Genomic DNA, 15270 nt, shown 5'->3' on the forward strand with positions numbered 1-15270 from the left:
ACAAAAAATAATACTATTAAATACATAAATAAGTAAATAAATAAATGGTTGTTTGATCATTTGTATCTTGCATATACGTCCGTTTTCTGCATTTTGGGCTTAAAGTGACGATAATACCCAAAGTAGACGACAGAGATACACAAGTTGATATCGGCTCTTGTTATATGTCGCAAACATGGTAACTGTTGCAAAATTGGAACAGGTGACAGTATACCTTTTACATAGGAATTTGAAGAATTTTAAACGTTCAAAGAGATTTAAGGTTACTTTTGAACAAAAGCAAAAGATCCTGAGCAAATAAGTTAGCAACGTTTACTTTTGTAGTTGTTTTATGACCGTGGAGAATGTATACTCTGTTTCTCATTACTGTTGTCAAACCCTTTTACCGTACAGATGCTGGCTTGGGTACAATTACTCGCCTTACTACTGGATAATTGAAGCCCCGCGTAATGCTCTCTTGTTTGTGAGTATCGACACGTGACTATGCTTTGATGTTCCAGCCCGCTAGACAATGCATTAAAGAATATGAAACACTCCTAATGTCAAGGCTTGGGCATATTGGTCATCGGGGAAATAGATGAAAAATAACCTCACATGACCTACACGATTCTTTTACTTTGCAAATGGTTATATGGTTGTTTAATTAATTATATGGTTGTTTAAATAATGCTCAAAATGTCAGCGTACATACTTATAGGTAAAATTTACATATAACGAATCATACCTGTAACTTACCGAGTTTACGCAAGTCATTTAATGAAACATAAGCTTTTACCTTTTCTTGTCGGTATCGTCGGCTTTGTATCGGCAATTGAAACAGTAACGATTGGTGACGCTCTTTGTTTATATCGTTCATTGTTGTGGCACTGGCCTTCCTTCCGGTAGTCTTCTTATCCTTTTCTTCCGCAGGTCAATTTAATATTCCTCATAAACATCGTCAGAGTTATCATTACGAAAATGAGAGAGACCAACACCACTGATACGATGCAAATTAAGTAAGTGTACGTTTGATGTGAGATAAGCATGAACATGATGTGTCACTACACATTGATACAGAAGGACGCATACACAGACACAGACATGCACATACATGCAACTGAATATGATGAGGTGAGGAAAAAATGCACACAGCTTCGACTATTTACATTACGCGCGTTATCCATATAGTCTCAAAAACACAAAAAATAATACAATAAATACATAAATAAGCAAATAATTAAATGGCTAGTTTGATCATTTGTATCTTGCATATGCAGGTGTAGACTTTTCATCCTCGTTTTAGAAATGCCTCACTGTACTTTTAGCTCTTTGCCATACTTGCACTGTCACGTTTTATCGCCTGCTTCACTGGATACAAATGCTCGGTCTCGGGCACTGACTTTCCGAAGTTCGATGTCTCAGACGTCCGTTTTCTGCATTTTGGGCTTAAAGTGACCATAATACCCAAAGTAGACGACAGAGATACACAAGTTGATATCGGCTCTTGCTATATGTCGCAAACTTAACAAAAATCTAGGGTATATCCGACTGCGGTAGGGGTTATTGGTTATATTACCATCGAGATCAAGATAAATAATATAATTGTTTTTATTGAAAAACAATTAATGCGATATAATATATCTTAATATTGTTATGTTTCCCCAGGAAAGCTGCGAAGGCGGCTATTGTGCTCGTACCTCTTCTGGGAGTGATAAATTTGTTATTTCTTCCCGAAAAACCAGACTCTACTGACCCAGCCTGGATCATCTATCTCTATTTTTATTCCACGAGTGTCTTAATAACCTTTCAAGGATTTGTCTGTGCCTTGATGTTCTGTTTCTTCAACGGTGAGGTGTGTAGCAGTTTCTGGAGACTTTATTTTAGAGTGTCAAGCATGTCTGATACATGAATATCGTAGCAGTGACGTATCGTCTTACCATAGCGGCGGCTGTATCTGTTTTGTTTTTGAGCAAAGCAACTGCAGCTTTGTTTCAGCCTTCACTAACAACACGAAAACACCTAGTGTTCTTGATATCTATATCATGTACACACATTCAAATAGAGAGCCACAGTAAGCATCTCAATACAATTTATTATGCAGCATGCAAATGCTAATAATTAGGCAATAAAGTAAGTTTCGAAAAGTGTTTGATTGTGTAATACGAATGCAACTAATTTGGGAGAATAGGATCTTTTAATTGTTCCAATTAATCAAAAGTGATAGGTTCCCGATAGCTGAAAGTTGCAACATTACAAATTACCCATAAAAATATTGCAAAAAAGATATAGATGAGCTTCATTTGCTGATTAAATCAACATTACTAGATTATCCTATTTTCCCAAATTAATTCAAATCGTGTTTTGTGCTTTTTGTTGTCTTCCCTTGGAAAAAAGAGAAATCATACAATCAAAATAATAACTCAAGTTTTCTTTGTTTTAACGATTCGAGAACCTCACCTTGAAATTCAACATAGCACTATCTTTTCATCACCACATTTTTGTGAAGGGTGAAGAAAGCTGTTAGAGAAGTAGAAAACTGACTGAACGTTCATTTTCATTCTTCAGGTGCAGCAAGCTATCAAGAGAAAGTGGACCGCATGGCGCGACTCACGAAACCCTCAGTCGAGGAGAGGAACAGCGACCACACATACATGTATTTCAGAGGTAAAGACCACACTCCCTGAAGTTTCAAACATCTGTTGACTGCATTCTCCCGGTCTAGCCCCACTCTTTTCAGTGATTCAGTATGATCGGCGAACATGGACTGAGTAACATTGCTTGTCATGGATGCTTTCAAAAATACTTGGCACTCCATGTGTTGTTAATGACGCTCGCATCATTCAATTTGTTTTTTGCCACATCGTCTGAGTTTTCCGTGCGTCTAGTCTGTGTATCATTTTATTGAGGTGTACAGGTGCTCTGCTCACAACAAGATATTTACAAAACGTCACATCGAATTCAAAGAAAGATTCCTTTGTGCTCTACTATATTATCGGCAAAAATATATCCGCTGTAAAGCTCCGTTAGCAGTAACTTTTGATGTGTTTATCAACATTGTATTTAAATTACTGTTTCTTGTTCTACTTCCCAAACCAATGTCGTAATGTTCAATTTGATTTTTCCAACAGCTGATGACATGAGTTTATTATAACGTTATTTTTGACAACAAATTTTTTCTTGACTGGAGTTGATATTTGGACAATACCAATGCATAATGTCCACAGTACGATTTATTTGCTTGGACAGTAGTTCAAATTTTAACATTACACTAGGGGAGAATAATGAAAAAGTGTAATTGTTTTCCTGAAGAAAAAAATAATTATTAAAGTATTATAAAGCATTATTGTAAATGTCCCTTTAACCATTTGAGTGCTGTAAATTTTCCCACCAAAATTTTTTGTGCAAAATTTTACCAACTTTTAATGATTTTTTTTGTATTTTTTGACAATTTTGTATCAAATTTACATTACTTTTCATTGGCAACTATATTTGATCAAAATTTTGACAAAATCTGAAAAAAATGCCCGAGTTACGCTTCATAGAGGCGACTAAAATTGACTTTGGCGCTCAAAGGGTTTAATATATTTTGCAGACAAATCGATAAATTTGCGAATAGAAGGAATTCACGGTCCTGAATAGTATTTTATCTAGGAACTAAGGAACAAGTTTCATGTTTTCGACCATCTTATTCCCCTAGTCACATTTCTCTGATTTTGCACTCACAGAAATGATAAACTAGAAGTCTGATTAAACATAGACGGGACATTTCCATAAATATTAAATGACTACTTACTCGGTCCTTACACTCTTTGAAGTCAATTTTGCGCACGCATTACAGGGTCACCAGCTGTAACTTTTGTAATATAATCACACAGTGCTCTGAGAAATACGTAAATATTCTCATTATTATAGCCCTTTAGTGTTGCAAAATATTACCCTTTCCATATCAAGTTTTACCGTTATAAATGATTTCTAGCTGGGACTAGAATTCAGTTACACAATACTATTAGATAATGCGCAGATACCGTCCGGACTACGTCAACAAGTTGACCGCTCACTTAAACACCATCATTTTTGTATATAAAGAGGTTTAATTGGTAACAGTAATAAATGATTGCATTACCTGTCATTAAGCTGTAACAATAAAGTTCTCAAATATCAGTTATTCTCGGTAGCATTTAAGTCCATTTACAACGACGTTTATTTTGGGCTATCTTTTTCAATAGCAATTGCATTCTAGGTAGTGTTTTGTTTGTGTTTAGCTTGTTTTGATGTGTTTTATTTGAAGTAAATACATAGAAAATAATGGTGCCCCTTATAAATTTATTTTTTCATAGCGTTTTGCTATAAGCATGAGATGGATATTGATAACTGGAGCACTTATTTTTCCAAAAACGTGCAAGATAAAGGTCAAGTCTCACAATGCGAATGAGAAGAAAGGTGTACCGGAAGGTACCAGAAAATTTACATCAGTGCTACAGGAGGAGCAGAGGGATGTCTGATACATACCTCTTTTGTAAAAATCATAGTTCATGAATAAGATCGGTGAAGGAGTTAAATAGAAATTAGCGTGTTTGTGTATCTGTAGCCACGTTCAAGGTATACTTTTACCTGTTCCAATTTTGCCAGAGTAACCATGGAAAGAGAAAATCTAACCGATCACAGATTTAAGCGGGAGGCCGCTTTTTAAAAACAGCGGCCTCACATGGGCATTTTGAATACCAAGGAACGCCCCTTTGACCATATATGGGCATATTTAGATTACAGGTGACAGTATACCGGTACCTTTAAATGGCATTGAGTACACAAGAGACCAAGGCTGATTGAATCCGTACGCTCTTTCATAGTAATACCGCTTAGTGATATATGAATTTTATACTTTGCAGAGCCATTATCAGAGATGTTGTGGTGGGTTTATCAATTGCTAATAAATAACAGCCAAATAATATTTCTTGAGATATATTAGTTCTTTGTCTTGCAGTATTTAAAGGTGGCGTTGATTTATTTCTGGCCATTTTTGCGTAGAAATAGCATTTTACACGAAATAGCATTTTACAACAGGACAAAAATGTTGGTAAACCATCAAAAGTTACACTGATGGAGCTTCAATGAATAATATAAAGATGGTAACACACCGATGTTAAATATATTCGCTGTTTGAAATGCCCTATAAAGCGTACATACAATCTTTGTTACCTAAGCATCTGCAAGTTTGAAAATATTTGCGTATTTTAAATAAAGACACACATACGAAGTTTTACACCACCACATCTGTACAAATTACACGTTTTAAAAAATTTCATGTCTAAAAATACGAATGGATAATATCTGTGACATAGCATCACCAAGTGCCGTCGGACTCACTTGACTTGCTCTAGTGGGTGGATGTGACTAAATGACATATCGTACATATGAAGTAATGCTGATGTGTTCAGGCTTTTTGGACTCTGCATTTGATTTTCCTGGATGGCTTGCTTCTTCACTTTGTTTTAGCTTAACGGAAGGAATCACACATCTTCTCGCTCCTCTTCTTGGCAAGAAAAGCTACAATATGTAAGTTGTACAGACATACACTATGTATGTAGTGTTGTTGTGTTGTTCGTCCCAGACCCTACATCGTTAATTTCCCCTTCCCAATTGTCCGCTTCGAAAGAGGCCTTACCCAACTGTATGTCGGCTGCAGCCAGCACGCTTTTAAAAAGCACACACAATCACGTATGAAGGTCTCTTTCCCATCTCCATTCCCTCTTCAATTTATATAAAATAATCTTTTTAAACAGCTATTCTCTTTGCTCAAGGCACCATTTTCATCCCCTAGGACACTCCGTCAAATGCACGCAATCATCTTGGCTGTGCCGCCATATGCACTAGTAGCTGTGACTTTGTCTGCTCCTGACGGAAACCTCAGCCGTTTCTCAATCGACCTATATACTCTCTGTGTCAAAAGCCAACAATTACAATTCTCCCCTCATGACAGTAAACTTGCTAGACTGTACTCTGCACAGTATATTCACTAGCAGGTATAGGTATAATCATGTGATATTTCTGCCAGGTGTCTCGAAAACGTGAAAACAAACTAAACGGCAGTTGCAGGCGTCGGGAGTTGGCACAATCTAAGCAGCAATTCGAGGTCAAATATAGTTGAAAGGTAATTTTCTATCTATGCAAGACCATTTTAGTTTAATTATAGACTAAATTAATTTGCATGAGAAATAGGTTTTATAGTTCATGTTGTTGAGAAAAGTGTAAACACTTTCCTTGGCAATACAAAATGCAGACCTCTAACAATTGTATGGAATGTTTATTGGGATCAACCGTGCCTGTCGAACGCTTTTCAGAGTGTTTTCACAGCTTATTGGTTACTCGAAAACGAAATCATAGTAACTGTATTAAAAGGACAAAGTCGGCCATTTTTCATGAATTTTGTCTGATACAAGATACTTCTTATATTGTTTGACATGTTGAAAGGTACTGAATGAATGGGTGACAATGCATATATTCGATCCCGGTTTTAGACAAATAAAATGAGACCATCGCGAAAATGAATTAATGGTCATGACCATTAATTCATTTTTGCGATGGTCGAATATATGCATGGTCACCCATTTATTCAGTATCATTCAACATGTCAAACAATAAAAGAAGTATCTTGCATCAAAAAAAATTCTGGAAAAATGGCCGACTTTGTCCCTTTAAGTATGCTTACCTCCCCCTCTTTTCTCAAAATTGAGTATAATTGCATTTTAGTTAGACGTGTAGTTAAATTAAAGGTGAATTAAAATAAGGATTTGAATGGGGATTTTATTCTAAGAATTACAATGCTTTTGAAGGCAAAATCCGTTGTCCATTTCTTCAAATTCAATCACAAACTGATTATTTGATAGAACATGTTACATCAGCTAATCTGATATATTAGTTGCTTTTACAATGCACTCCAGATTTTCATACTTATTATTGCGAATTAAGACATAAATTTAATAACATAACTTCCGCACATCATACGTATGAGTCTAGCTTCTGTGCTGTGCTGTGCTCTGTGTGACAAGAAATAACAACGCTTCATACAATGTTACCTCTAGTTTGCACTATATTTTAGACATAGGCACTGAAGTTTGGATTGTGTCAGCTTCAAGCCCGTCACCAGTTTTAAAATTCCGTGCAGCTCACACACCACCTGTGCTGTAACCTTGTTACCTATGTAAAAACGGAGTTTTCTATCCGAAAGCCTGTTTACATAAATGCGTCTATAGTCAAAATATTTTAATGTACAAACACACATTGTTCTCAAGTGAAAACATAGTACATGCCTTACTCGTCTTTGTAGACCAATACATTAAATAAGTACGTTTTATTGGCATAGCGTTTACTTGCTTTGTGTTACATCCTGGCCTCTTAACACGGGCTCAGATTGCATCATACATTTATAATGACATGCACATATATTATGCTCAATCCCAACCGTTAGACAAGTTAATGTTGCCCAGATATATTAACATGTCGTTTCTACTAACTATAGTGTTTCATACCATTGAGAAGTTCATAAATTTTGGTGGTATATCGGCGATATTAGCACGTATTAACTACGATAAAAAGGTTACTTTTCGTTATCAATTCAATATCTTCCCCGACAAGATGCATAATGGTTTTCTTGTCACCATTCTGGTGACTGCTGATGTAATTATACCCTGAAATTCACGAAACAGAATTTATCATTTGTGAAGACAGTTAACTTTCACTCGAAAGACAAAAATAAGATGCACATAATAATCTTCAGTTTTACTTTATTTGATTGGTCTGTCTCTTTTCATTTGCCTCTCTAGATCAGGATGAACTCTATCTGTGACGCCAGCACAGACAATAATCAAAACAATTCTAACGACATTACTGCGGTGTAAGAGGAACATGGTTTTGTGAAGCAACTTTCTAATATCAGTCTCCCATCTTGTAAACTCGCACTCGGGAGTAACTTACGAAGCAGGATTTACATATCGGCTAATTGATGACAGCAGGTGTGACGAGGGATTGACCCGTGCGTGTGAGTCTATAACTTCTCCGTCAGTCATCCGATACAATTAACTATAAAGCTTTATCACCAGAAGCCAGCCGGGTAGGATTGGTTGACTGCAGGCGATGCGAGTTCATTGGACTTGAAATTTGCCGGCTTCTTTCCTGAAGACGTCTGGATTTTTTCTCAGTCTTTATCACTGTAATGTATCCCTTAGCGGCTGAATCCAAGTGCGATACAGACTTATTTAACTCGTACATGTGGGTATTCTCCGAAATAGGGTACAAAGGCCGCTATGAAATCTTCAACGCACCACTGACGTGCTCTTCGTTATGGACCGGATGTATATAACCTATGACCTGAGGTGTTGCGCAAAGTCATGTATTTTCCTGAGATGTACATCTCCTGATCCAGTCAAAGTGATTTCTTTCCTATCAACTCTTCATTCCCCACAGCGGAAGTTAGATGGAAAAACGTAATTGAAAAACTCACCAGTACGAAAAGATTCTCAGTGATCAGTCAGCTGACGGAAGTTAAACTTTTTTTACTCTGAAGCAACAATTTTATCCGACGGTGTCTTCGACGATATGAATTCCCAATCGCTACTTTTCAGAGCAGATCTTTATCGCTAGAGGTAGCTCAAGAGTGACATCGAATTCCACTCTAAATTTGAGTAAATATTAATGCATTGTTACTTTAATTTACTTGTGCATGTGTTCTATAACCCTTTCCGGTGATAAAGTTTGGTTTTTTCTTATTGATTACGATAGGATAGCTGCAAATATAATGGGAATGAAAAGGTTAAGCTTAAATGTACAACAGAATGAAGCAGTTACTGTATGTGGGAACACAAAGCATAAACCATAGATGGTGACTCTGCATCTCCAGAACATGATATCCCAATTGTCCGTGCTAATGAACTAAATAATACCATTAAGAGCATTGGTGTTGGACCATTACTCTGAGAGATGATAACAACAAGCATGCTTTTTGATTTCTTGTATCTTGAACTCTGAAACGTACTGAATGACTGCATTTCACCTTCCCCTTCATTCTCATCAGAGCAAAGTCAAGCAACGTTTTGAGATCAGACCTACCAATCAGGTAGTTTGATTGGAATCTACAGTTGCTATAATCTTTTCGAGCAACTTTATGAATTTCTTGAACCAATCAAACGTCATTGTCATACACTTTCCAAGCAATGAACGGTAAGTGCATGACGGTGACCGATCCATTCTTGCCAGTAATCATGAGTGCCGGACGGGGCCGTCCACCAAGGTCTGATGTGTGAAGAATCCTGCAATGATCAATCATACATGCATTTATTTCTTTCATAAATATCCCTTCCATCAGAATGGTTCATCTCAGCACAATCGCTGTGTTTCGAAAACTGACATTTGTATACTAGTTTGGTATTTTTTTGCCATTCGTCAGAATATAAGAGCTACGACAATATTATGTCATACCGAAAATATTAATTATAAAATGCAATGATTCCATGACAGTTCCAGAGGTGTGTGTAAGTTTCAGGGACGTTTATCTTGTTGGGAACCCAGAAGAAAGGACAGTAACATTAAATGTATTTTGTTCTTCTGATATCAAAGGATTGTATAGAAAAATATGTCTTATCTTAAATTCTCCATCAATAATAATCATAAGTGCAAAGAATTGAAGGATTCAGTATATATATTTCCCATTCCCTACATCCGAATATTTTTTCAAATAACAGAGTGTCAATTCAGGGGTTTTATTTCAATATATGTCCTTTTAGGCCTGTGATTGTATAGTAAAAAGGTAGACCCATAGGACACTCTATCTTTCTAGTTTCTATAATTATATGACTCATATATGGATCTAAGCTCAGTGCTTCGAGTAAGATTTTTATAAAGGAGATCTTTCAAACTCTGATGCCGAAATTTGTGACATTTAAATTGAATATCAAGAGTTGTATTGATGTTTATGATTGGATGTATTGTTTTATCTTTCGTATCGCAAGGCTTAAACCAATTGTTAAAATGTCTTGTATATCAAACCTTGCGCGCCCCATGGGACTCAATGGTAACTTAGGGACTTTTTTCAACATGAAAACCTCGGGACTTAAATTTGAACAGCATGATCAAATTACACGTGATCAAATTACATTTTTACATAGGAAATTGGATTTTCGAATATTACGCCCTAAATTAACAAAAACGCATCACAGTGATTTAAATATATCAATGCCTTCTTCGATAATGAAAATCTTCTACATAGTTTTAACACATTTTCGTCTCTAATGGAAATAAAGTATATTGTTGTCATTTGTAAATAAACATCAAAGTTTGGAATGTAAATATAAACGTGGCATAATAAAAATATTATAGCCAAAACAAGGGACTATGTAACCCCGAGGCAGGAGTCCATTTGCTTCCCTGTTGTCGGGCAAATGGTCACTTGGTGATTGCCTCAGTGTAGATCTTGGACTTTGAACTCATTTCTCATGATCTCGTTTGTGGTATCTCTTGTTAGCTTTTGCGACTGTTCTGCTGTCTGTTTGACTGTTAGCTTTATGTAATTCAAACATTTGTGTGTGTGCTGTCTGACAATTTAACTCCCGCCTACTGGTTGAAGACCTCAATAGACCGCGATAGATCATTTGGCAATTCAGCAATGCATTTTAGATGCACCAGCATTGCTTGCCCCCGCCTGGTGTTGATCTTTTTTAATTCTACTTAAACAATAAACGAAACATTTGTTAGCAAAAATAATCATGACATGAATTTAATTGAAATAAATTAATTTCACGAGAAATATTTTAACATAATAATATACAGGAGCAAAAAAAGCCAAAAAAAATAGTATTTTCATCATTCTTTAATTCGAATTTCTATTTTAAAGTATATTTATATTTACGCATTTCCAATTCTAACATTCAAAAAATGTTACATTGCATTTTCTGTTGTGTCGGTAAAGCATTATTTGGCCAGACACGGCTCGTACATGTACAGGCACATTGTTCTTGATCGGACAAGCACCACATCTTTGTGGCAGAGAAGTTCATCAGCATTATCTTAGTCGAATGAAGATACAGAATATCCTCCAAATAAATTCGAACTTCATGGAAATGTTCCACCAATGTTCCACATTCCATATTTTCACGTCTTTGCAATTTTCATTTTATTCATTGCCTTAAGGACAAGTTATACTTACTACCTCAGCAGTATTTGTGGGTGAAAAATATGAGGTTATAACATTTAGTAACGGATGCATCCTTTGCGGTATTTTCGTTACAATAACCTTATCAGTATACATCTTATATTCGTGATAGGGGCGTCAAATAGGTCTAGTAGTGAAGATGAGTAGCGTTTTTTTCATCATATTTATATCACAAGAATGGAACTTTTATAGGACGCGCTTCTAAGAGCCAGTGTAACTACACGGTACAGAGCGCGAGACACCGTGTGGTGATCGTCTGATGGATCCTTTGAAACCGTCCAAATGTTCTACACTCTTAGGCGGCTGAAAACAGTCGATGTTACGGTACGCTAACTCTGCGGGGCTTTTTAGCGCATGCAAAAATCGATTGTTCTCGTTGGCAGATGTATGATATCATTTATTAAAGGAAGTATTTTTCCTTTTCAGGTGATTCAAGGTGTTGCTAGTAACCCCCCCCCCCCCCTCTCTCTCTCTCTCTCTCTCTCTCTCTCTCTCTCTCTCTCTCCTCCTCTCTCTCTCTCTCCTCTCTCTCTCTCTCTCTCTCTCTCTCTCTCTGATACTGCAATCTTGCAACCTAACAACCATCGTCATTACTCTGTAATGATTGAGAAGTGCATCATATTTCTTGTCTACTCACCGCTACCCACAGCATACGCAATAAAAACGTAAATTGTGATATTTCTACCTTAATCAAAGTCATGCTGTAGATTTTGCCAGAACTGATCTTTTTCTCTCTTGTTCAGCAGCAGCTGTCAATCGCGACTGTGAAAATGGTGACCATGAAAAGTGTTTTCCCCATAAATCACGAAGTGGTCAAAGCGCAGGAACTTGTGAATATGGGCAGCTTTCAGTCAGATTCAAAGTAGATATTCACATAGCCAAACATGCCATTGACATCTGTCTAATTTGAAGAATTTGCATACTGTTTTCTTCATTATATGGTGAGGGATCATCTCGGAAAATGTTACTATGAATGGAGAAGTCAATTTTGCTTAAGTGTTAAAAACAACCGGAAAAGGGGGTGTTTTGAGAAACTTAGTCAAACAAGGACAATTATTACTACCTTTTAGTTAAAGGCCTGACCTATGACGTCCACCTGATGTACCATATTCGTTTCTTTTGCCCCCCCCCGCGTAGCTTGTCTGTGTGAAAGTGCCATACGCATGTTTCTATATCACGAAACAAGAGGTAGAAAGCCTAAATAGACTGCAAGCGCAGTAATTCTCTATGATCTGTTTGCATGTGCTGGCCAAGCACAAAATGTTGTTTCCAGCTATTTTGGGTATTTTACCCCCAAATCAAATTTCGTTAACATTCTCTTTGTTCACGTAATCCATGCACTTAATGCAAAAGGCCAATCTTGATAAGGTCTTGTTTTACTTGGGCCTCAGCCCAAGTACATTTGTTTTCATTCCGTGGGAAAAAACTCTGTAAGGTATAACCATTCCTGGCTGAGACCAGGGAGGGCAAAATGTCTTGGCTTCATCTTCTTGGCATAATAAATGGCGTAATGATGTTAACTGAATGGAAGTGCTGTTCTCAGCCAGTCTTGAATAAGTGAGATGTGAATATTAATGCTTCTCTATCTGAGTTTTTGCCACAAAATCTTCTGAATATAATCAAAATGTGCATCGAAATGCAACAATTAATGCACCCTCCGTTTCCTAGGCGATGGCACGACCCTTGCTACACCCACTGGACGAGCCAAAGTGGGAGGGGTAATTTCAGTTTGGTCGAACAAGAGGGCTCGAGACCAGAATTTAACATTTAAACTTGAAACATGTTTAATCGCTGACAGATGTGGACTAGTGTTAATCGAAGTAAAATTGTGAAAAAGAAAGGTTTATATCCCGGACACAATGAAAAACATTACGACTGGAAACTGTACCCCCAGTTGAGAATAGTAATGCCCACAGCGATGGAGAACACTTATCCTTGAGCTGAGAAAACCAGACCATCATTTCGAAATAGAGCTGCAGATTCGAGAAGCTCGTTCAAAATAGCTAGGTACACCCCATGAAGGGGTGGTTTCGAGTTTTGAGGGCAAATTTCGCCTCCTTCATATAGAAATCGTACGTTTGTTTTTCCAGGAGAACACACCATTTGACACAAAATTTGCATGTAAAGGGGTCGCCAGTAAGCACGTGGTCAAATCTGGCATAAGAAACAATATGAAATGTTGGGTAAAGCCAGTCCAAAATAAACTGATTTGAACTTTTGTGTTTTGTAATTTATACCACTGCAGTAACATTACCTTTTTTTGACAACATCACACAATGTAATACGTTTTGAAACTGAATACTCCGACGTATTCTGTGTCTCCTTTGCTAAAAAATACGGTATGCCGATTACCATGTAAGGAGATGATGACGTCAAGACAGATTTGTAGTGTGTTTGGTCCTGGATGGTGCACGAAGTTTTGTCAAGGTAGCTTGTGTATTTATTTCCTAAATGGGAGAGATTAGGGTCGATCTAAACGAAGGCCAAAGAATGTTATGATACTCTAAGCGAGCTGAACTCTAACGCGAATGGTTGGATAATTTGGAGGATGTCTAGAATGATCTCGTCTCATTAAGATTATTTGGCGGTCAGTATTGAATTTCAACTGCGTCACAAGTTTGCGAAATGAGTATTCCGTCGAACGGTCAACGAACGATATTTTAGAAATCTGGAGACATGGCACATCGCATTTTTATTTTAATATTTTATATTTTACAAAAGATGTAAAAGCAATGATTTTGTCGAAAATTCTGAAAAAAATATAGGAAGATTTGATCGCGAACACATTTTCACTTGGGGTCAACTAGCTCTGCGTACGATGCTGTGTGTTCCGCTACAGCTAATTGCCCCGCTCACCACAGCCCTGCAAAGACCCGTACGCGTACGTAGGGTCGGTGACTTCAAATCCATTTTGGGACTTGACGTAAAAAGCCAAATTACTGCCGAAATTCAGCGTTCTTGGGCCCAAGTCGTATCCCAGCCTACCTCAGCTACTCGATCGCTTCCAAAAATGACAGTCTTTTATTCACTTCTCGTAATAAACGTCGATGTCGGCAACTCTCTCGCTAGCCCTGCGTACGATGCTGTGTGTTAGCTGTAGCACATAGCATCGCGTACGCAGGGCTAGGGGTCAACATGGGGTCGCAGCCATGTTGCCTCAAAACTTATTTCTGTCTGCACTCAAAACTCAAAATGTCGGATATGAACCTGAAAGATCGATGCAAGTTTGTCAAACTTCGGCGAAATTTCAGCATATAGACAAAATTTCATCTAGGTAAGGTAAATTTACTGAAATAATCCTGAGCTTGAACGTGACAGCTCGCCTTCTCCGGGAAGTCAAGTATCCAGCTGCTCATACACAGTTGCCCATATGGCCAGGTTTATGAGATTGTTTTCAAGCGACGGCGGCAGACCGTACGGGGCTCTGGATATGAACCTACCGCCGGTGTAGCTGTAATAACTGTTGCGTTGTTTTTAGTGCCCACGGACGAAGTCCTGGGGGAGTTATAGGTTTGGTCATGTCAGTCCGTCCGTCCGTCCGTTCACGCAGATATCTCAGACATGCCCCGGTCAATTTCTTTCAAACTTTGCACAAGAATAGTACCCAACCCTATACAGATGCACGTCGATTTGTTTCACAATGCGATCGAATTTGGCCGTGTTAGAGGACTTTTTAGTTTACACACCTCCATAGACTCCCATGTATAAGGCAGTTCTCCATAGACTTTCATGTATAAGGCCAAGAAAAATAAAAATTTAGTTTCTCATCGTATTCATATTGCCTAAAGGATGCAGTGACACAGTTTTTTGTCCCCACGGATAAAGTCCAGGGGGCTTATAGATTGGGTCATATCCGTCCGTGAGTCCATCAGTGAGTCCATCTCACTGGTTCAGCAGATATCTCAGACATTTTGACAAAATATCATGTGACCTTGGTGACCTTTGACCTCAAATATACATTATTGTCCATAACTCAGTAACCACAAGTGCTAAACCTTTCATATTTGGTATGAGGGGACACCTTATGACGCAACATATTGTACCTCATTAATTATGCGCATATCTAATTTTGAGGGAGCCAATAGAGCTAG

General features: G+C 37.6%; 1 protein-coding gene across 8 annotated transcripts in view; it reads left to right on the top strand.

Annotated features, from left to right (window-relative positions):
- Positions 1-10666, top strand: part of LOC139140906 (PDF receptor-like) — a 115923-nt gene extending 105257 nt beyond the window's left edge. For 5 of the 8 annotated variants that reach the window (XM_070710376.1, XM_070710375.1, XM_070710377.1 and 2 more), the window contains exons 9-14: positions 394-463; positions 910-995; positions 1645-1831; positions 2545-2643; positions 5473-5532; positions 7800-10666. In XM_070710376.1, the coding sequence (XP_070566477.1) occupies positions 394-463; positions 910-995; positions 1645-1831; positions 2545-2643; positions 5473-5532; positions 7800-7874 (577 nt within the window). In that variant the 3' untranslated portion in view covers positions 7875-10666. The remainder of the gene's footprint in view (positions 1-393; positions 464-909; positions 996-1644; positions 1832-2544; positions 2644-5472; positions 5533-7799) is intronic. The other 3 variants (XM_070710381.1, XM_070710380.1, XM_070710382.1) reach the window with 1 other exon arrangement.
- Positions 10667-15270: the final 4604 nt, after the last annotated feature.

The sequence above is a fragment of the Ptychodera flava genome, chromosome 9 (genome assembly GCF_041260155.1).
Source record: "Ptychodera flava strain L36383 chromosome 9, AS_Pfla_20210202, whole genome shotgun sequence".
Classification (NCBI taxonomy): Eukaryota; Metazoa; Hemichordata; class Enteropneusta; family Ptychoderidae; genus Ptychodera; species Ptychodera flava.